Genomic DNA, 21,814 nt, shown 5'->3' on the forward strand with positions numbered 1-21,814 from the left:
AGAGGAGGAACAACAAGTGACACCACAGGAATACTGAGGATTGTAAGACAGTATTATGAAAAATTATATGCCAAAAAATTGGATAACCTAAAAGAAATGGATGAAGTCCTAGAAACATGTAACCTTCCAAACTGAATCAGGAAAAAATAGAAAATCTGAAGAGAGAGAGATTACCAGCATGGAAATAAAATGAGTAATCAAAATTCCCAAAAAACCAGAAATCCAGGAACAGACAGCTCCATAGGTGAATTCTAGCAAACATTTAAAGCAGAGTTAATACCTGTTTTTTTTTAAATGATTCCACAAAAAATAAGAAAAAAAAGGAAAATTTCCAAATTCATTCTATGAATCCAGAATTACCCTGATGTCAAACTAGACAAAGGTGCTACAGAACAAAAGATCTATAGGCTAATAATTCTGAATAACATAGAATCAAAAATTTTCAACAAAATATTAGCAAGCTGAAACCAACAATACATTACAAAAATCACTCACCATAATCAAGTGGGGTTTATTCTCTCATGCCGAATAAATATGTGCAAATCAATATTTGCAAATATTTAAATTTGCAAATATTGATTTGCAAATATATTTGCTAAACACTCAAAGAAAATCAATGTAATACATCTCATCCATAAGAGAAAGGATAATATGAACATGTCAGTAGATACAGAAAAATCATTTTACAAAGCATGAGAGTTATTCATGATAAAAAAAACGTCAACAGTGTAGGTTGGGGGAAACAAATCTCAATATAATAAAGGCCATTGATGAAGAATCTGCAATGAACATCCTATTCAGTTCCAAAAACCTGAGAGCATTTCCCTTAAGGTCAGGAATACGCTAAGACTGTCTATTCTCACCACTTTTATTCAACATAGTACTGGAAGTCCTAGCTACAACAAACAGAAAAGAAAATGGAATAAAAGACATCCAAATTGGTAAGGAAGAAGTAAAGATTTCCTTATGTGCAGATGACATGATACTATATATAGAAAACCCTAGAGACTCTACCAAAAAACTGTTAGGAAGGATCCATGAATTCAGTAAATTTACAGGATACAAAAACAATGTACAGATACCATTGAAATTACAAAAACAATCCCATTTACAATTGCATGAACTATTGTAAAATATCTGGGAATACACTTAACTAAGGAGGTGAAATCTATTTTCTAAAAACTGTAAAATACTGATGACAGAAATTCAAGATGAAACAACCCATGGAATGATATTCCATGCTCATGAATTGGAAAAACAATTACTGTTAAAATGTCCACAAGATGCATGACAATGTACAGCTTGAATGCAATCCTATCAGAATACAACAGTAAATTTCACAGAAGTGAAATAAGCAAGTCTAAAACTTGTAGAGAACCACAAAAGATCCCCAATAGCAAAACTGTCCCGAAAAAGAAAAACAAAGCTAAAGGTATCGCAAGGTTTCAAGTTGCACTACAAAGCGACAGTAATCAGCACAGTATGGTACTGGAACAAAAATGGACACTAGATCAACAGAACAGATTTGAAAGCTCAGAATAAACCCACACATACACGTTCAATTAATGCACAACAAATGAGCCAAGAATAGCAAAAGGAAAAGAGTCTTTTCAACAAATGATTTTGGGGAAATGGCACAGCTATGTATAAAAGAATGAAACTGGACAACTTTTTATACCATGCCCCAAAATAAACTCAAAGTGGACTAAAGACCTAAATATGAGAAATGAAACCATAAAACATCTAAAAATATATGCAGTAATTTCTTGGACATTTCCCTCAGCAGCATATTTATGAATATGTCTCTCTAGCCAAGGGAAACTAAAGCAAAAAAAGAAAACAAAAAACTATTGGTTCTACACCAAAATAAAAATGTTTTGCACAGTGAAGAAAACCATAAGCTAAACAACAAAGCAGCCCAGTAAATGAGAGAACACATTTGCAAATGTTATATTTAAAAGAGATTAATACAGGAAATATATAAAGAACTTATACACCTCAACACCAATAAACAAAACAAAATTGAAAAATGGGCAGAGGACCTCAATAGACATAACTCAAAAACATAGAGACTAACAAAACATGCAGAAGATGAACAGATATGAATATACCTTCAACATTACTACTCATGGGAGAAATGTATATAAGAAAACACAATGAGATTATCATCTCACATTGGTCAGAAAAGCTAGTATCAAAAAGATAAAAAACAAGTGTTGGTGAGGATGTGGAATGAAGGGAATTATCAGGAAGAAGTAAAGATTTCATTATGTGCAGATGACATGATACTATATATAGACAACCCTAAAGACTCTACAAAAAAACTGGAATTACATTCCTGTTGCAGGAATGAAAATTAGTGCAACCACTGTGGAAAATTTTATGGAGTTTCCTCAAAAGATTAAAAATAGAAATACTTTAAAATCTAGTAATTCCACTATTGGACATTGACCTAAAGAAAACAAAAATACAAATTCAAAAGGTATCTTCACCTCTATGTTTATTGCAGCATTATTTACAATGGTGAAAATTCAAGTGTGCATTACTAGATGAATAGATATATAGGATGAATATATGTGCATGGATATATACACACACACACGTGAAATATTACATATATATATGTGTGTATATATATATATATACACACACACACAAATTCCATATAGATATAGAGGATGTACATATATGTATGGATATATATATACACACACACACACATAGAATATGACTTACCCATAAAAAGATAGCTTTCCCTTTGTGACAAAATGGATAGAAATAGAAGATATTATACAAAGTCAAAAAAGAAAAAGACAAATATATAATTTTACTTATATGTGGAATCTAAACAAACAAATAACAAAACAGATTGTTAAATACAGAGAAGAAACTGGCAGTTGCCAGAGGAGAGGTGGGGGGGGAAGGTAAAATAAGTAGATTAAGAGGTACAAACTTCCAATTATAATAATAAGTCAAAGAGATGAATAGTATAACATGGGGAATGTAGTCAATAATATTGTAACAATGTTGGAAGGTGACAAATGGCGACTGCACTTACTTGTGGAAAGATTTGAGTAATGTACAGAGTTGTTGAATCAATGTTGTGCACCTAAAACTAATATAATGTCTTACGTTAATCATTCTTCAATCAAAAACTTGTGTTTGTGAGGGTGTAACCTCCATATTGGAGGAGGGGTTGCTATTCACAGGGTACCACCAGAGTTTACTGGGTTGATGGCACGTCCAATTTCTTTTTCCACTTTTTAAAAATGACAGCTGTTTTTTTTTAAAATAATTTATTTATTTGAGAGAGAGAGAGAGAGAGACAGCACTAGAGAGCACAAACACAAGTGGGGGGCCAAGGGAGAGGGAGAAGCAGACTCCCCGCCGAGCAGGAAGCCCTACTCGGGGCTCAATCCCAGAACCCTGAGATCATGATCTGAGTTGAAGGCAGATGCTTAACTGACTGAGCCACCTAGGCGCCCCAAAATGACAGCTTTTTTGAGCTATAGTACACATAGGTCTTATTCCTTCAGCTACTTGTCAGTAAAACAGACACTCGTTTCAAAAGACATTAATAAAAATATTTTTAACAGGAGGAGCTTTGAGTGTGCTCATCTAGAACAATTACCAAATAGTAAATGAAGAACTCATGGTGCAGGACGTTGTGTACGGAATGCTGCCATTTTTGTAAAAAGGAGGAAATAGGGGTGCATATTGGTTCATAGGTTCAAAAATGGACCTGTAAGGATGGCATGGTCCCTCTAGTACAGACACTTGATGATTGCCCATTTTGTGTGGAGGGACATATTATTGTATGTATACATTGTATACATTGTATACATCTTACACCTCTTGAATTGTAAACTTATATAGAGGATTTCTACTTGAAAAATAAATAAAACCAAATAAAGGCAGAATATGGCTACTGATGACACAGGGCTGCTCCATTCTGTTTCCACTCCAATGAGGTATAAAGTCTATAAATTCCTATACTAGCCATCAAGAGTTAACAAAGACTCTGGGTTTAAGAGTTTAGTCCTTGGAAAGACTATCATCACTTCAGACACCAGTTGTACTTGGGGAGGTTCCCTAGGTCACCCGGACCTCCCGCTGAATGTCTACAAATGTGAGGGTTCCTATAACCCCCTCAGGCTTGATAGTTGATTAGAATGATTCACAGAAGTCAGGAAAGCTTTTATGTATAAATATAGTTTCATTGTATTTGGGATATAAGGATAAACATAGGGTGAGGTCTGGGAGGGAGGACACAGCTTCCATGCCTTTCCCCATGGAATCAGGGTGCACCATCCTCCCAGAACAACAATGTAAATATCAACTAAAAAGCCCACTTGGGCATTGGTGTCTAGGTTTTTATGGGGATTTTATTACATAGACATGATGGATCAAATCTTTGGCTACTTGATTAAACACAATCTCCAAACTCCTCCACCCACTCTCCCCCCAGGGATCCAACTGAACCAAAGACCCCACCCTCTATTCACATGGTTGGTCTTTCTAGTGACCAGCCACTGACATGAAGCTATCTAGGATCCTGCCTGGAATCACTTCGTTGGCACAACAAAGTCAGCTCCTGTCACTCAAGAAATTCCCAGGATTCTGAAGCTCCGTGCCAGGAACCAGGGACAAGGACTAGATACCCTCTTTACTAGACTCACTCCCCGCAAAGTATGGTCTGTCCAAGGTTAACAGGGGGGGCCCCGAGTGTCATTTTTCCAGGGCTCAGGCCTGTGTTCTTTGATTCTAGATTCAGATTCTGACTGGCCTGGAGCCTGACGCTTGTTTAGTGTGATCTCTCAGATGTCACTGAGAAGCCTCCAACCTGGGATCTTACGTCCTCCTCTCACTCTTATGCCAAAAAAGACACCACATCAATGACCATGGTGGCTTTCACTTTCCCTTCCTGACAATGGCTGTGTTTCTCAGAAAGGAGCTCTCAGAACTTTGTTTCACTCTTTGTTCTTGTGAATGCAGAGCTCTGCAATGTGATGGCTGCTGCTTTACTACTGGCCAGATTCCCATGAGGGTGGAGTAGAGGCCAGAGATGATTTAAGTCCTGCCAGCTCCTCACAGGCAGTGTAGACATTTGGGGTGACCATCAGCTCATTCTCTCTGCAGTGACCACACCAGCACGCGGGACCTATTCCAGTGCAAGGCCAGTCTGAGCAGGGGAGTGTTCCTGTTGTAGGCTGCAGGGAAAACTTCAACCAGGCTCAGCATTTTCTGAGCTGGCTGGGAACACATTTAGACTCAATTCTGACACCAGAAGTTTCTTTTCCTTCAGGAGCTGGTAAGCAAGAAACCACCATGGATTGAGTTGAGATCTAAAAATAGAATTACAGCTTTGTAGGCCTGAGGTTCGGAGAGCCTGGATGCTTGATTTTGGGTGCTGTGGACTTGAAAGGCTGAGGGGAAGGATCTCTGCTGGATGACTGTAAGCCAGTTAGAGAATTTAACTCTTTGGGGCATTTTTCAGAGGGCAGTTGGAGAACAGACTTTATGCCTGTGAACTGCAGAAGGATCATGTGAATGTCATGGCTGTCAGTGGATAGGGTCTTTCCCCAAGAACTTCCTGATCAGACACCCCTGGCCCTTCCATACCTCATGTCTAACTACCTTTCCCTGGGGAGACAATGCATATATTATCTATTAAAAAACAAAATTCAACTGAAAATTTTAGAGCTGATTCTTTTTTTGTTTAATGATTCATGAGTTAGGCAACATCTTATCTAGCAAATAGAAAAGAGCTCCATTGTCCTGTACGGAAAACACACACACACACACACAACCCCCCCCCCCCAAAAAAAAACTTTTTTTAAAGGAAGAGAAGAAGAAAAAAAGAAAAATCATTAGCAAAGAATGCACTGTTTTAGTCAAGATCACTTTCCTAAAGAGAAGGAAAAGGGTCTATTAGAAAATTTCCTAGTGCTGACCTGAAAATTCCTAGGCTGACTCGTTAAATTATACATGCCCAGGGGAGTAAAACTGCAGTTAGGTTAGGTATTTAGTCTTGGTTTAATCAGGTCAGGCCTTAACTTAAGTGGCTTCTAGGGCCCTGTGACCCTGTGGAACTTCTTTTTCACAATTCTGCTACTTTGATCAGACTCTTAGCTTCATGTAGAGATGTGATCAAAACGGAAGGCATTGGTGCCAACTCGAGCTACTCTTCAGTGGTTTTCTCAGCTTTTGCTGTTCCTTTTCCTGGTATTCACATGTCATGATGTTTTTGCTTAATCTCTATGATAGTCACAGGTGATGACTTCAGATGGACAATTTTGGTACATTTTTCTGATGTTCCAGTCTCAGAGAGATTACTTGCTTGATAGTTAGCATCTGTGAACATGCATTTAAAATTTTTGAAAGCATACAATGTACCTGGCAGATTATCAGGATAATTTCAATGGCTGGAGTGCACATTGAAGCCATGGTACCCCAAACCCAAACCCTCCAAATCAAATAAGTCAAAGAAAGACCCCGCTGAAGGAATCATCTTTTTAAGCCACGTGGTTTGCTCAGTGATTTTATGTAGCTGTGTTTCTACTTCCCCAGAAGTGTCCATCTGGATGCACCAGGTGGTGTTGATCACAGTATAGACAGCTCCTGCTAGGCTGAAAGAGAATCAAAGTTTGTCTTATGGTCAAGAGAATCTTTGGCCAGAAACTAAGCACATTTGTTGGGCACCTATTGTTTTAGGAATGGATTCTGAAAGATCTTTCAGAAGTTAAGGAAGTTTCTGGATTAAATTGTCATGTAAATTTACTCTCTCTTTTTTTTAAAGAATTTATTTACTTGACAGAGATCACAAGTAGGCAGAGAAGCAGGCAGAGAGAGAGGAGGAAGGGAGGAAGCAGGCTTCCCGCTGAGCAGAGAGCAAGATGCTGCTTGATCCCAGGACCCTGGGATCATGACCTGAGCTGAAGGCAGAGGCTTTAACCCACTGAGCCACCCAGGTGCCCCTGTAAATTTACTCTTAACTAGGGAAGCTTGGTCCTGAAAAGGAATAAAATCCCAAGTCATGAATGGACCATAATTGGTCCATTTTAATTCATTTATGTAAATCCAAGGGATTCAACAAATGAGATCTCTTATTTTGGTTAGGAAATGTTAGGGACAAGATTAGACTTTTCTCTTAGCCTGAATTCTGGAGTTTATGCCCCCTTTGGGCATTCAGCTGAGGGCATTCAATTTCCAGAATTACCCCAGAGCAAAGGAAAGAAAAAGGAGAAAGGGTTTCACATGTAGTTAATGTGTGAAGACTTGATCTGTTGTCTTGTGTGAAAGCAGTCTGCCTTGATGTCAGTTACTTATCTTCCACATCAATTTCATTTAGAGGTCTCTAGCATCTGCATAGGGCCAGTGTCAGGTAAAGCTTTCTTTAGCTCTGAAATGTGCACCTTCTAGTTTTATAATAATGTCAGTGGTTGGCAGCATTTAGTAAGATTCCTTTCAATGGGGTTCAAAAGCTGTATTCTTCTGATGACGATTACAGAATATCTGGTCACTAGGTTCTAGACTATAAACAACAGGCTCCTTTGAACTGCAATCTGGGAAGATATCTTTAACCTGTTGATGACAGGCTTGATGGTAAAACATTAGATATTTTCCCATAGTTGGTCATACTAGCATGAGACAACAAGAGATCAGCAGAAACTTTATACCAATAGACATTGGTCTGCCATTGACGGTGTTGCATGGGGTGAGTTTACATTACCCAAAGACAATACAGCAAACAGTCAGCAAGTCCAAAGGCAATATCTCAGGGCAGGGAAGTCTGCTATTTTTGGCTAACTTAAAAATTTTAAGTTCGAGGATTCCATTAGATCTTTCAACCTTGCCTGAAGATTGAGGGTGATAGGGCCAGAGATAATTCCAAGAAGTTTGCAAGTTTGTTGTTAAAGCTGGTATGATTTCTCCAATGAAATGGCTGTCAGTTTACCAAAGATCGTGGAAATATACCCTTCATGGGAAACGCATTTCTCCAATGAAATGGCTGTCAGTTTACCAAAGATCGTGGAAATATACCCCTCATGGGAAACGCAAACAAGTCCTTTGCCACCCCGAGGACATCAGCCTTTCAGCACAGGAAAGCTCCAACCTAACTGGAAAACACACATACGTAAATAGAACATATTGATAACACGTACCTTGTGGCAATTGAATAAAGACAAGCTGTGGGTGTTCAAAAGTCTTTTCAAAGGAGGAGTCGTGAGGCCTCTGGGGGCAAAAGTAATTTTTGCGGGATAATGGGTCTGACAAGTCAGACATGGATGGCAGAGCTTTTTCACATTTATATAAATCTCCCCTCAAATGTTTAGTCAAAGCCTGAGTTATCTTAAATGCACTATGATGGGTGAAGGAATGGGGGGGGGGCAGGGGATGGGGTTTGACAGGGAGCCAGGAAGAATCCAGCAGCTGTCTTGTGTTTTGTAAATCCCCGACTGTTCAACTTACAGCCATTCTTTATCCATCTTATTTTCTCTGGTTCAGAATGTTGCCATGTTACCCTGATGTCAGAATGGCAGAAATCTCACAACGAGGGGACATTTTGCAGAGGCAGAATGGATTTTAACCACATGTGCCACATTCTTTATAGATTCTTTTGCCGGCTGCCTTTGCATGAGAGTCATTGGGGGCATTTTCCTGTTACTCAGTTTCAGTCCTTTTAGTGTGAGCCTCAGTTTTGACGACAGCAGTTTCAGAAGGTAAGAGAGTAATTACAAGCAATAACATACTAGGATGTATCAAATTTCCAGGAATTTCACACAATTTCTAGAATACTTACGTACCTATACAAATAGAACATAAACCACAGGATCTTTGTTTTCTAGGAAGATCACTTAAATGGTAAGGGAAGTTTCACAACCTATTACCAAAAGTAGATCAATGTTAGAAAAACAAACAAACAGCACTTTGTCCTTTTAACAGATCGGAAACCAAATTCTATTCTAGAAACCTATTCTATCTAGGAAACCAGTTTATATTTCTATTAAAACATATTCATTCCAAAGTGAGTTGTCCTGACCATGCATAAAGTTCCTTTCCAGAGTTTCCCTTTTCACAATTTTTATACAATTTTCTTTTGCCTGAAGAAATAAAGTGCATCGCTAGTCATATATATATATATATATTTGTTTTTTTAAGTAGGTTCCATATTGAACATGGGGTCTGATCTCACCACCCTGAGACCAAGACACTTACGCTATTTGGACTGAGCTAACCAGGCACCCATATATATATATATATATATTTTACCAAAAATGCATGTCCTATTTTACTTTCATTTAGAGATGCTCCTTTTTTCTATTTTTAGTTCCTTTGACCACATACATTAGAGTTCTTAACCCATGGAAACATTAATTTCAAGCAAACATTAAGTAGTAAGCATGAGTTAACTGTTTGCTAGAGTAGTGTTCTTTAGATTGGCAAATTTACAAATTTATAAATATACAAATATACGTTGTATCTTTATATACGATCTTTCAATATAATATGCCAAAAAATGTTTGCCAACAGCCTACATTTATCTTTAGTTTCTCAGTAATAAAGAAGCCAAAATTAGAGAAACGTGATTAGTAGTTAATGTTTCATTATTTCATCTTATTTGGAAATAATCTAGACACTTAATGAATTTAACTTAAATCACTACTGAATCTATCTCGGTGAAATTTTAAGGTTTTAGTTTATCAAAAGGATTTTGGAAATGATTTAAAAGTTTACCTCAATTTTTTAAAGTTAAATTATTATCTATTTAATTTCCTTGTTCTTAACAATTGTGGCTAGATTACATGACACATCAAAGTCAATTATTCTCCCAAGCTATTTTTATTTTTATTTTATTTTTAATTTATTATGTTTTATCATATTTTTAACTCCAGTACAGTTAACATACAGTGTTATATTAGTTCAGGTGTGCAACATGGTGATCCAACAATTGTATACATTACTCAGGGCTCATCATGATGAATGTACCCTTAATCCCCTTCACGTACTACACCTATCCCTCTACTCACCTCCCCTCGGTATATTCAGCAGTTCATTCTCTCTAGATAAGAGTCTGTTCCTTGTTTTGTGTTTTTTCTCTTTTTCATTCCCTTTGTTTACTTATTTTGTTTCTAAAATTCCACATATGCGTGAAATCATATGGTATTTGTCTATCACTTACTGACTTGTTTCCCATAACATTACAGTCTTCAGCTATATCTGAAGCTATAGAATTATAGTCTTCAGGTCCATCCATCTCATTGAAAATGGCAAGATTTCTTTCTTTTTTCAGGCTGAATACTATTCTAATGTGTATATATGTGTATATATATATACATACACACACATTTTATATATATATATGTATATACATATATATAAATATTAACTAGAATATATATTTATATTCTATATAATAATATATTCTATAAATATATATATATTTCATATATATATATATTGGAAATTGCTCCTAGATTCTGGAGGTTGGTTTGCTATGGTTGCCATAAAAAATATCATGGGCTGGGACGCTTAAACAACAGAGGCTGGACATCTTAGGTCAAGGTGCCTGTAGGTTTTGCTTCTTCTGAAACCTCTTTCCTTGGCTTGCAGATGTCTCCTTTCTCCTGTGTCCTCTCGTGGCCTTTCTCTCTGTGTGCATCCTTGGTGTCTCTTCCCCATCTTCTAAGGAGATCAGTCCTATTAGACAGGGTCCCACAGATCTGAGCTCAGTTAAATTCATTATCTCCTTGAAAAATCTCCTAGAAATGCAATCATAATGAGGATTAGGGCTCAACACAGGAACTTGTGGGTGTAGAGTTTATTCCAGAATGAAGCCTAGGTATAAAAAAGTGTTTATTAGCAGTACTCCTTGTGTAATGTTACAGTTGAATGAGAGAATAGTGTGGGGGAGTCTGAGAACCCCAGTACCCCTGGTGAATTCCATTCAGAGGAAGACCCAAGAGGATGAGCCAGTAGATTCATAAAGCTTAAAGGACATGACTCAGGAAGCTGCTTCAGATGCAGATGTGGTCTGATACCATGTAATCTTCTCGAGAGAGAAATGGGTCATCACAGGCACCAAATTACAACTATAGTCTACATTTGAGATATAAGTGTAAGAGAGACTTCTCGACTGACCAATAGTAATAGAAATACAGAATATATATGAGAGATGGGAGATCTCAGACTTTTTAAGGGGGCAATGCCTTGTCTTCCTTTCATTAATGTGTAAGAATCTGTGTGTTATGACCCAGCAATTCCACACCTATTTCTGGAGAAGGTTCTACATAGGTGTACCAGAAACATGTGTAAGATATTTTTAGCAGAATAGGCAGTAACCTTTTTGATATTGGCCACAGAAACTTCTTTCAAGACACATCTCCAAAGGCAAGGGAAACAAAAGCAAAAATGAACTTTTGGGACTTCATCAAGATAGAAAGCTTTTGTACAGCAAAGGAAAGAGTCAATAAAACTAAGAGGCAACCCATAGAATGGGAGAAGATATTTGCAAATGACACTATAGATAAAGAGCTGGTATCCAAGATCTATAAAGATCTTACCAAACTCAACTCCTAAAAAAAAATATTGTAGTCAATAAATGGGCAAAAGGCATGAACAGACATGTCTCCAAAGAAGACATACAAATAGCTAACAGACACATGAAAAAATGTTCAACATCACTAGCCATCAGGGAAATACAAATCAAAACCACGATACAATCTAACCTTATACCAGTTAAGATGGCAAGGAGATAGATCTTCAGAATTCTAAGATGGAATGATGTAAAAAGCAGGATTCTGTAGTCACACTATTTATTAAAAGTGACCAGAAAATGAAGGCATTAATTGGAACTGCAGAGACTCAGAAAGTTTATCTCCCTACTCCCCTCACTATTACCTCCCGTGGAATGAATTTATTTATTATCTACCTACATTTACTCTTCCTCTCACTACTGAGCATGCCTCTCTTTCTTTCTTTCTTTCTTTCATTCATTCTTTCTTTCTTTCTTTCTTTCATTCTCTTTCTTTCTTTCTTTCTTTCTTTCTTTCCTTCTTTCTTTCCTTTCATTCTTTCTTTCTGCCCCTCCCTATTTTTTCTTCTTAAACATAGAGCCTCCAACTGGGTAAGTCTATGTGGACTGAAGCTGGATGAAATGACCTGAGAATGTTAGCAGAGGCTGATCCTTCACTAGACAGCAGGGAAGGACATGCCGAGGGGCCAGGGAGGGAAAGGCTGTGATTGAAGAGGGTGCAGCTCCTACATGCTGGGTCCATGCAGGAGTGAATGTTATATTGAGGGAAGAGGTCATTCACAATTGCCAGTACTGTGTGGAGCTTCTTGATGGTATTATCTGTTATCTGTTGCTGTGGATCAAATTACCCTGAAACTTAGTGGCTTAAAACAAGCACTTATTTGAAAAAATAAAACAAATAAAATAAAATAAAATAAAATGAAATGAAAAACAAGCATTTATTTGCTTATAGTTTCCAAGGGTCAGAAATATAGGAGCAGTTTTAGTTGTGTGATTCTGAATAAGGGTCTCTCCTGAGGTGGCAGTCAAGTTATCAACTTGGCTCCATCTTTTGATGCCGTGCCTGAGGCTGGAGGGTTTGCTCCCAAGATGACACACTTACACGCCTGGCAGTTAATGATGGCTGCCTCTGTTCTCCTCCACAGGGCCTGTAATTCTTCAGGGCCTCTCCAACAGGTTAGCTTAAATATTCTATTTTTATTAGGCTGAGAGACAGAGAGAGAGAGACAGAGAGAGAGAGAGAGGTGGAAGAGACAGAGAGAAAGAGAGAGAGAGAGCATGAAAGAGAACAAGAATGAGCCAGTGAACAGAGGATTTGTAAGTCAGAAGCTGAGACTTTTCATGACAAAATTTTGGAATCTTGGGCCTTTCTTTCTTTCTTTTTATTTCCTTTTCCTTTCTTTTCTTTTCTTTTCTTTCTTTTTTTTTTTTTTTTTTTTTTTTTTTTTTTTTTTTTTTTTTTTTTAGAGAGAGAGCTAGAGAGAGAGAGTACAAGCAGGGGGAGCAGCAGGCAGAGGGAGAAGCAGCCTTCCCGCTGAGCAAGAAGCCTGATGGGGGACTTGATTCCAGGACCCTGAGACCACAACCCAAGCTGAAGGTGAACACTTAACTGACTGAGCCCCCCAGGTGCTTGGACATTCCATTCTTGATGCCATATTTCATTAGTCATTGCACAGTACAGGAATAAATGAAGCCATGAATATAGGAAATATTGTTAGAAGCCATATTAAATCTACCTTCCACTGAACATTCACCACTGACCTGCAGCTGGTCAAGATTGTATTTTCCATTCCTCTTTGGCTTCACCCCTGCTGGGATTCCCTGTGGCACTGAGGAGGAAGCTTTAATCAGAGGTTCTGATCACCTTGTCTTCTGGTTTGTCTCATTTGTTGATCTGTCTTCTTTTGTCTGAGTGTATTTCTAGCTGACTTCCTGTGTGGTAAACTTGGTGGCCTCAACCCCTCCAGTAGACCCCTGCAGTGGTCAGGCTTCCTGGTGTTCAGTGGGACTTGGTTTTCTCCTTGCCTGTGCTATGGGAGGTTCCAGTGGGTGTGGCCTCTTATTTACCCTCCCTCATCACGATCACCCAGGATAGGCTGTCTAGGGTTGGGTTTACTCCAAGAACTCTGCACCTATAGCCATTCTGACCTTTAAAGCCCTTTAACCACTCATCTCAGTTTTCTCTCTCTTCCCTCATTCTCTGGGGATCTCACAATGCAGAACAGTGCTCTACATGGGACTGTCTTTTGCTTCCTGAACTCTCCAAGAAGGAAACTTAACAAGCTCAGTTGGGAATAAGATAAGATGTAACTATTCTTTGAAGGCTTCCATGTGATTGCAGGACTCTCCAGCAGACTCTTCTCACTCCACTGGATGGAGAATCTGAGTAGGACACTCACCTTTTGGTGAAACTGTCTTTTAATGTGATCTTATGTTGTCCCTTCTTGGCCATGAAGAGAAGGTATGATAATGATAATACCAAACATTTACTGAAGTCCATACGTGACCCTATTCTAAGTGCTTTATGTGCTTTAACTCATTAAATCCTCACATTACCTGGACTTGGATGGACCCCCTAGGATGTAATATTATTTTACCATCACCATTTTAACTATTGGAAAACTAAGATAGTGGAATATGTCCAAGGTCCCATGGCAGGGGCATACTGGAGCCAGGATTTAACCATAGGATTCTTTATCACTTTATTATGCCTCTTTCATTTCACTTTCATTCAATATTAACTTCACTTTCCATCTCAGTTAGTCTTTATGATAACCTCTGAAAAACCCTCCTCTTTGAGCAGAAGCCTGAAGATGGGTCAAAATTATACACATTGGTCCAGTTTAGGTACATCCACCAAATTCAGATTGGATTCCATATTGGAGAATATCTTCCCAGGTAAGTAGATTAAGGTGATGAGGTTGATGGAGAATGATGCAGAGAAGGAGGGATGCTCTTGGTAGGACTGAATGATTCCCACAGTGGTGAGAACCAAGTTAGGATACTTCTGGTGGTGGAGAGTGAGTTTTCAAATTTCATCTGAAAAAAACTCTTAAAAATTTTTTTCATTACATATACACCCACCCAGGAGAAAAATGTAGATTTAGGGTGTGAAATGGTTCAAATTAGGAGAGTTTTCATAGCCACAGCAGACCAGAACCAAACAAACAGGGCACAAGCCCCAGATAGATACTCACACACTGCTGGGGAGCAGCCCATCCCTCAAGAAATACTGAGTGGGAGCTTTCTATCATCCATTACAAACAGCCCCATCACTGCAAGGGTACCTGAGTTTCAGAGGTAGTTCTTACCATACTACCAAGGGCTATTATTGGCTGTCTGTTTGTGTTCATTGGCATCCACAGCTAGTTTTCAAGTTCGTTTGTAAGCTTGCATTTTTTTACTTGCAGTTATTTCTACCCAGAATGCTAATATTTAACTGCATTGAAGAAACTGCTCCTATTGCTGGACACCAAATCCATCCTTTATAGATATATTGGTGAGGTGGGCTTTTCAAACACTATTTCCCCAGACCATGTCCTTTAGAGCTTCATGCCCATTGATGATGCAGATGTTTATTATACTTCCCTAGAATAAATCAATATGTTGATTTTTTATACTCACCTTTTTCTTGTGGTGATAAAATGGGGAGAAATGTAGGGTTTGGTCTACACTGAGTTCATGCTCACAAAAATTCCTGATGCCTCAGAACTCTAGTCTGGTCCAAGGCTGATCCCTGCTACATGACTCAAGATAATTAATTGGGCATGACATGAACTATACAGGATCCTGCATGGGAAATGTACCAATGAGTGTTTTTCATTCTGCTTCTTAGATCATGAAATCTATCTGGTACATTATAACAAGAGTTCAGAAAAGCTACCCATTGGAATAGATGCAGAAATCAAAATGGAGGGTAGGGAAATTATTGGTAAATCTTTCCTCAAGTGTATGCATGTGTGTGAATGCATGTGTGCATTTTACTGCTGCTGTCCATCAGAAGATGAAAGATCTACTCACAGTTTCTTGTTCTCTTGTAAGCTCAACTGCCCTCTCTAGTTGAATCTGCTCCCTGGACTCTTTCCATAAAGGCCTAGGTTTCCTTATTCAAAGACCTCAAAGTCTGTTGGGGAAGAGGGGAGACCAGAAGTAAGATCAGTAAGTTGGGAGCTGATGGGTCACCTGCTTTCTGGGCTGAGGTCCTCTACTCAACTTCTGAGCCAGTAATCTGAGTCACAAGGTCCTACAGGTTCACACATGCCAAAAATTGCACACTGAAGATTCCTGGAAGACCCTGCAACCTCTCATGTAATTACCCTTGTTCCAGCCTGGCCTGGCAGTGTCACATGAGGCGAGTACGGTTTTAAAGGATCCCGAGAGGGTCCCATGTGCAGGGTTGTCTAGCATGAGGCTCAGGGCAGGGACCAGATGAGAAGGTAGTGGAGGATATGGAGCTGTGGCTGGTGCTGCAGGGCCCCAGTTACCCCCTCCAGTAGGGCCCAACATAGATGATCTGATGAGCAGACTTTGCAAAGTCCATGGCTAGGTCAGACATGGTCACAGAAATGTTCTGGAAAGCATAGGTTTGTGCTCACCTCCCACACCCACATTGAGGGGGAGGTGTCATACTCTGTCCTAGCCCCTACTTGCCTTTCAGTGGACTCTGGAGTAACTTCCACATTTCCACATTTCAGATGACAGATTTAGGAAGAAAAGTTAATTAATTTGTCAACCAAGGAGTGAAAGATATGCAATGATGCTTTGTGCTTCATTCCTCTAACAGAAATATGTCCCATATCTGCTGAGCACTAAGGCCAGCACAGAGAGAGTCTAGGGAATTATTTACTCTAGGTACCAAGGCCTGTATATGTGTTTTTATGATACTTTCTGGGACCTTTTCACCTTTTGAAAAGACAGGATTTTTTTTTTCAATTGATCTAGCACATGGGAAGTCAAGGTGAGTTGGTACGCATGGAGGTTGTGATGGGATTTACATAAACCTGGAAAAGGATTCAAGATCCTATGTTCTGACTGGCCTGGGCCCCACAGGACATCCAGCCTTCCCCATCCCATACCAGGGGCAAACGTAAAGGCAACCAGAATACATAACATGCTCAAGGGCAGAAGAAACCCCTTCATACAACCAAGTCAGTAAGCCTGGAACTCACCCAGGAGATTGTCTCCCTGTAGCCAGGGTGGCTGGTAAGACCTTCAGAAACCTCCATGTTCCCCCCTAAACAAGAACTTGGGCTATTGTTGGGAAAGGTCAAGAAAGGTATTAAAGAAGGTTTTGAGTACAAAGGAAAGGGAGGTAGTCTCAATCCAAAAGTAATCTTCATTTTTCAAAATTTTCCCTCCGCCTGAGCCAGCCCAGAGCTCCATCTTTCTGGCTTGTAGCCAGGTTTGCCCTTTTATGCTCTGAGGTTCACTGCACTGGTACTGAGGCAAACTTGGTCAAGAACAGCAATACCAACTTTTGTAGCAGCTGGACGGGACTGGAAGAGATTATGCTGAGTGAAATAAGTCAATTATCATATGGTTTCACTTATTTGTGGAGCATAACAAATAGCATGGAGGACAAGGGGAGTTAGAAAGGAGAAGGGAGTTGGGAGAAATTGGAAGGGGAAGTGAACCATGAGAGACTATGGACTCTGAAAAACAATCTGAGGGTTTTGAAGGGGCGGGGGGGGGGGTGGGAGGTTGGGGGAACCAGGTGGTGGGTATTGGAGAAGGCACGGATTGCATGGAGCACTGGGTGTGGTGCAAAAACAAGGAATACTGTTATGCTGGAAAAAAAAATAATAAAAAAAAGAACAGCAATACCAGCAGAGTACATTAGTGTGAGGCTTGGAGTAAGCAGTTTAGGCAAGCAGTGTTGGTGTGGTGCTGTTTACCCAAGGTTGTTATTGTTGAGGGGTGGGGGAGGGAATGGCCTCAGCCCCCACTTTGTCCACAGGGAGGAGTCTTTTTGCTTGCTGCTTGCAGGGAAACACTGCCAGAAGAGCTAATAATCTCCCTTCTGTGTGTCTCAGGAGTTTTTCAGATTGCTGTTTTCATGATCTCTGTCTCTGGGTTGTTTGCCTTCTCTCCAGGAACTGCACTGTGTACTCTGGACTCTAGCCCAGCCAAGGCTGCTGACCTTTAAAACTCCAAACTTTAGGGACATTTTGCAGCTGGGAGCCTGTGCTGGTCCTCTAGTGGAGGGTTTTGTCTCACTGGGACTGATGCAGGCAGGTTTGACTGAGATGGGCAGTCATACCAGAGTGCAGGGGCTTGGGACTTGGAGCAAGGTGACTAGGCAGCCAGGGTCAGGGGGAATTCCCCCTGAGCAGGTGGCTCTGTGCCTGTCTTGAGGGGTGAGAGAGGGAAATGGGGCCCATTCACACTTTTATTCCCTGAGAGGCATCTCTGTGAACTCACCTCTCACAGAGGATGCACTCCAAGAAGAGTGAACTATCTCTCCCCGTGTGCTTTTCTCCATGACCAGGGCTCCCTCCTCTCTCTGGCACCCATGATCCATTTCCCCTCCAAACCACATCTCCATGCTTCCTATCTTCCTCAATGTGGTCTCTTCTCTCCTTCTAGTTGTGGACTCTGTTCTGTCAGTTTCAGGTCAATTTCTTGGGTGTTCAGAATGATTTGACAGTTATCCAGCTGTGTTTGAGGAGGGGACCAACTTAGGGTCCTTCTACTATACTGCCATCTTAGCTCCTCCTCCTATAGTACTTACCTAACTGATAGCTGAAATCTTGTACTTTTTTGACCACTTCCTCCAATTCACCCTCTTCTCATCATCTGTGTCTGCCTCTCCACAAGCCTGATCTGGTTTTCAGTGAATTATTTCATTTTAGTTTTAGATCCACACATCAGTTAGATCATACAGTATTTGTCTCGCTCTGCCTGATTTATTTTACTGAGCATAATGCTTTCAAGGTACATTCATGTTGTCACAAATGATAGGTTTTCCTCGTTTTCTATGGTTGAATAATATGTTCAAAGTTTTGACAAACTATTGAACAGTTTTTCAGAGGCTTGCTGTTTCTTTTCTTTTTTTTTTTTTTGTAAGATTTTATTATTAAGTAATCTCCACACCCAACATGGGGCTCAAACTCACAACCCCAAGATTAAGAGTCCCACTCTCTGCTAACTGAGCCAGCCAGTTGCCCCAAGGCTTGCTGTTTCTAATCTAAATACCTTTGCAGTGAGTTGGGACTGGATCTGATACCCTCAGTTTGATATAACAAATCTGATGATCCTCAGCCACCTTGTGCACTTGGCCCTCCTAACTCTCCTGCTTTTCTTATTTCGACAGGTCACTCCACTGATCAGAGACATGACACAGCCCAATCAGTCCCTTCACACTCCATTGTCTACATCCTTCACCCCTGCTCTGCAGTACAATACAGGATGGACAGTCTTACCTAAGGCAACTGCCCCAAACATTGAGAAGGCGCTGGTAGAAGCGAAGTTGCTGGGGGTGGTCTCTCTGGCCAGGGAAACCCTGGAGATAGCATCTAGTGCCCTAGTGAGAATTGCTGTCACTGGGGACTCTGGCAATGGCATGTCTTCCTTCATCAATGCACTGAGGGGAATTGGGCATGAACAGGAGGACTCAGCTCCCACTGAGGTTGTGGGGACCACCCAGATTCCCCCTGTTACTTTTCCTCCCACTTTCCCAATGTGGAGTTGTGGGACCTACCTGGAAGAGGGGCAGGTACCCAAACCCTGGGGAACTATCTCACGGAGATGCAGTTTAGTCTGTATGACCTCTTCATCATCTTTGCATCGGAACAGTTCAGCATGAATCTCGTGAAGCTTGCCAAAGCCATCCAGGGACAGGGAAAGAAGTCCTACATTGTCTGGACCAAGCTGGACAGGGACATCAGCACACGTACCCTCTCAGAGGAATGACTCCTGCAGAATATCCAAGAGAATATTTGGAAAACACTCCAAAAGGAGGAAATGCACAAACCCATCATATTCTTGGTCTCCAGCTTTGACCCTTTATTGAATGACTTCCCAGAGCTTAGGGATACCTTGCACAGGGACATCTTTGATATCAGATCTCATTGTCCTCTAGAGAAACTGTCTGACACCTGTGAGAAGGTCATTAATGACAAAGTGACCTCTTTGCGGGGGCAAATAGCTTCAAATTCTTTCCAGGACGTCCTTGGCATCCAGAATGCAGATGATCTGGCAGAGTGTCTGATGGCCTACCACTTGTTTTTTGGTGTGGATGATGAGTCTCTCCAGCTGATGGCCCAGAGTATGGGGAAACCTATGGAGGAGTACAAGGCTATTATGAAGTCTCAGGATCTGCACACTGTCCTCACTGGGGACAGGATATTATCTTTCATGAATTGTAACATGGCTTCTTACTTATATTCAATTCTGAGACACATCCCGTTCTTAGGTGATACAGTTCTCAACTATCTGAGAGTGTGGAAACACAGACACTTCCTTGAAATAGTTGCCAAGGACACCAGGACGATCATGAAGAAAATCCTCACAGACTCCATCATCTGAAGAGCTGTGGTTTCTTCTGGAGGGAAGTCAGGACATCTGGGGTCCTCTTTTCACACTGTACCCTTCCTGAATTCTCAATCAAGCTCAATATTTCCACTTTCATTGGCTCTAAGTTCTTCAAGACAAATGAGCTGAAATTTTCTCATTTTGAATCCCTGTTGGGAAACTCTAAAATTTGTTCTACTTCTGATCACTTATTAAATGAGCCTGGATCCAAAGGTGAATGAAAAGATTTGCTCTGTGACATACGGTCTCATTCTGACATCCCCTTATCACTTAACATTAACATCCATTCTCCAGACCCTCTTGGTTTCTCATGTTCCTTCACTTCTCACCTCTGGACTTACAGAGTCATTCAGATGCAGAGGGGAGAACATCCTTTGGGATGTTCCCTTTGGGGAAATATGATGGAGAATGTATGTTGGCTATTCTTTGGAAGTTTACAAGACCATTCTGGTATTCTGCAAAGTTCTGCCCTTATACCTCCCCTCACTGATTGCACAAAAACATTTATATAGGGGAAAAAAAGGGATACAGGAAATGGACACAAGGGCCATTGTTACCGGGAATAGAAAACTGTTGAATGTATAAGCAAATCTGACTATTGTAAGTAGTAACACTGACTGCCACCCCTCCACGAGTTCATGCTCTTCACATGCACAGCTCATGGTGGGCCTGTCATAGGAAATAGTACCTGTTAGATTGTTTCCTTTAGAGAAGTGTTTGTTTACTTAAAGTTACCTTCTATGTTGTGTTCTTTGCCAAAGTTATCTCCTATGTTGGTCAAAGGAATTTAATCTGATTGTCAACATTGAGGAAACTAAACCACTGCCTATGACCTCACTGTCTATACAGTTAACCCAACATATATAGACTCTATGGAAATTCTCCTAATTGGAAACCATTTTAGACCCTGGTTCTAGATTTTTCCCTTTACCGTGTGTGTGTGTGTGTGTGTGTGTGTGTGTGTGTGTGTGTATAACAAAAATTGTTTTTTATAACAGCTTTTTTTCAATGATGTTTGAAACCTCACTCTCCATACCAGAAGTAACATAATCTGGGTCTCACCACTGTGGGAATAATTCATTCCTCACAAGAGCAACCATCCTTCCTAGCAACATTCTCCATCAACCACATGACCTTACACTATTTACCTGGGAAGATCACATCCAGTATGGAACCCAATCTAAATTTGTTGGACATATCTGAATTGGACCAATGTGTAAAATTTGGGCCACCAAATCTTTGTAACCGAAGGTATAAGATAATTAAACAAATCTGGGGACAAAGTAAGAAGGGGATGAGGAAGTGGCACAGTATAGTTTTATCATAATAATACTATTCCATTCCCTTAACCTCAGATGACTCTGCATAGTAATGATGACATTACTCCAGAAAATCCTTTCTCCCTGAAAGGGTCCCATGCAACTCTTCTATTTCTTACTCTCAGTTGGACTAGTTGCTCTCCCAGCCTGGAGCACAGGCCTTGCTCACATCCATCCATTACCTTGGTGGTGCTGGTGCTTCTTGGATTCCCTGTTCATTCACATTAGGTCCATTCTCTTACAAAATGAGAAAAAAAAGTTCCCTGGTAAGTACTTTCTGAGTCTTTGCTATTCCATTTAAGGACTTTGTTTTGTGGTCACTTTTAATAAATAGTTTGAGCATAGGAAACAACATCATTTTCTCTTAGGACTCTGAAGATCTATCTCCTCCTAGCATGTCATGTTGCCAGTATAAAGCCCAATGCCA

At 40.1% G+C, this 21,814-nt stretch overlaps 3 protein-coding genes across 8 annotated transcripts in view; all 3 read left to right on the plus strand.

Annotated features, from left to right (window-relative positions):
* Positions 1-21,814, plus strand: part of LOC125100150 (T-cell-specific guanine nucleotide triphosphate-binding protein 2-like) — a 267,522-nt gene that overhangs the window by 188,406 nt on the left and 57,302 nt on the right. The window lies entirely within an intron of this gene.
* The window catches only part of LOC125100147 (T-cell-specific guanine nucleotide triphosphate-binding protein 2-like), a 303,876-nt gene that overhangs the window by 58,170 nt on the left and 223,892 nt on the right, over positions 1-21,814 (plus strand). The window lies entirely within an intron of this gene.
* On the plus strand, positions 5,061-20,162 carry LOC125100152 (immunity-related GTPase family M protein 1-like). The gene is given in 3 exon segments (XM_047730093.1): positions 5,061-5,311; positions 18,849-19,185; positions 19,188-20,162. Coding segments are annotated over 2 exon segments (1,191 nt in total). The 5' UTR covers positions 5,061-5,311; positions 18,849-18,869; the 3' UTR covers positions 20,063-20,162.

The sequence above is a fragment of the Lutra lutra genome, chromosome 5 (genome assembly GCF_902655055.1).
Source record: "Lutra lutra chromosome 5, mLutLut1.2, whole genome shotgun sequence".
NCBI lineage: Eukaryota > Metazoa > Chordata > Mammalia > Carnivora > Mustelidae > Lutra > Lutra lutra.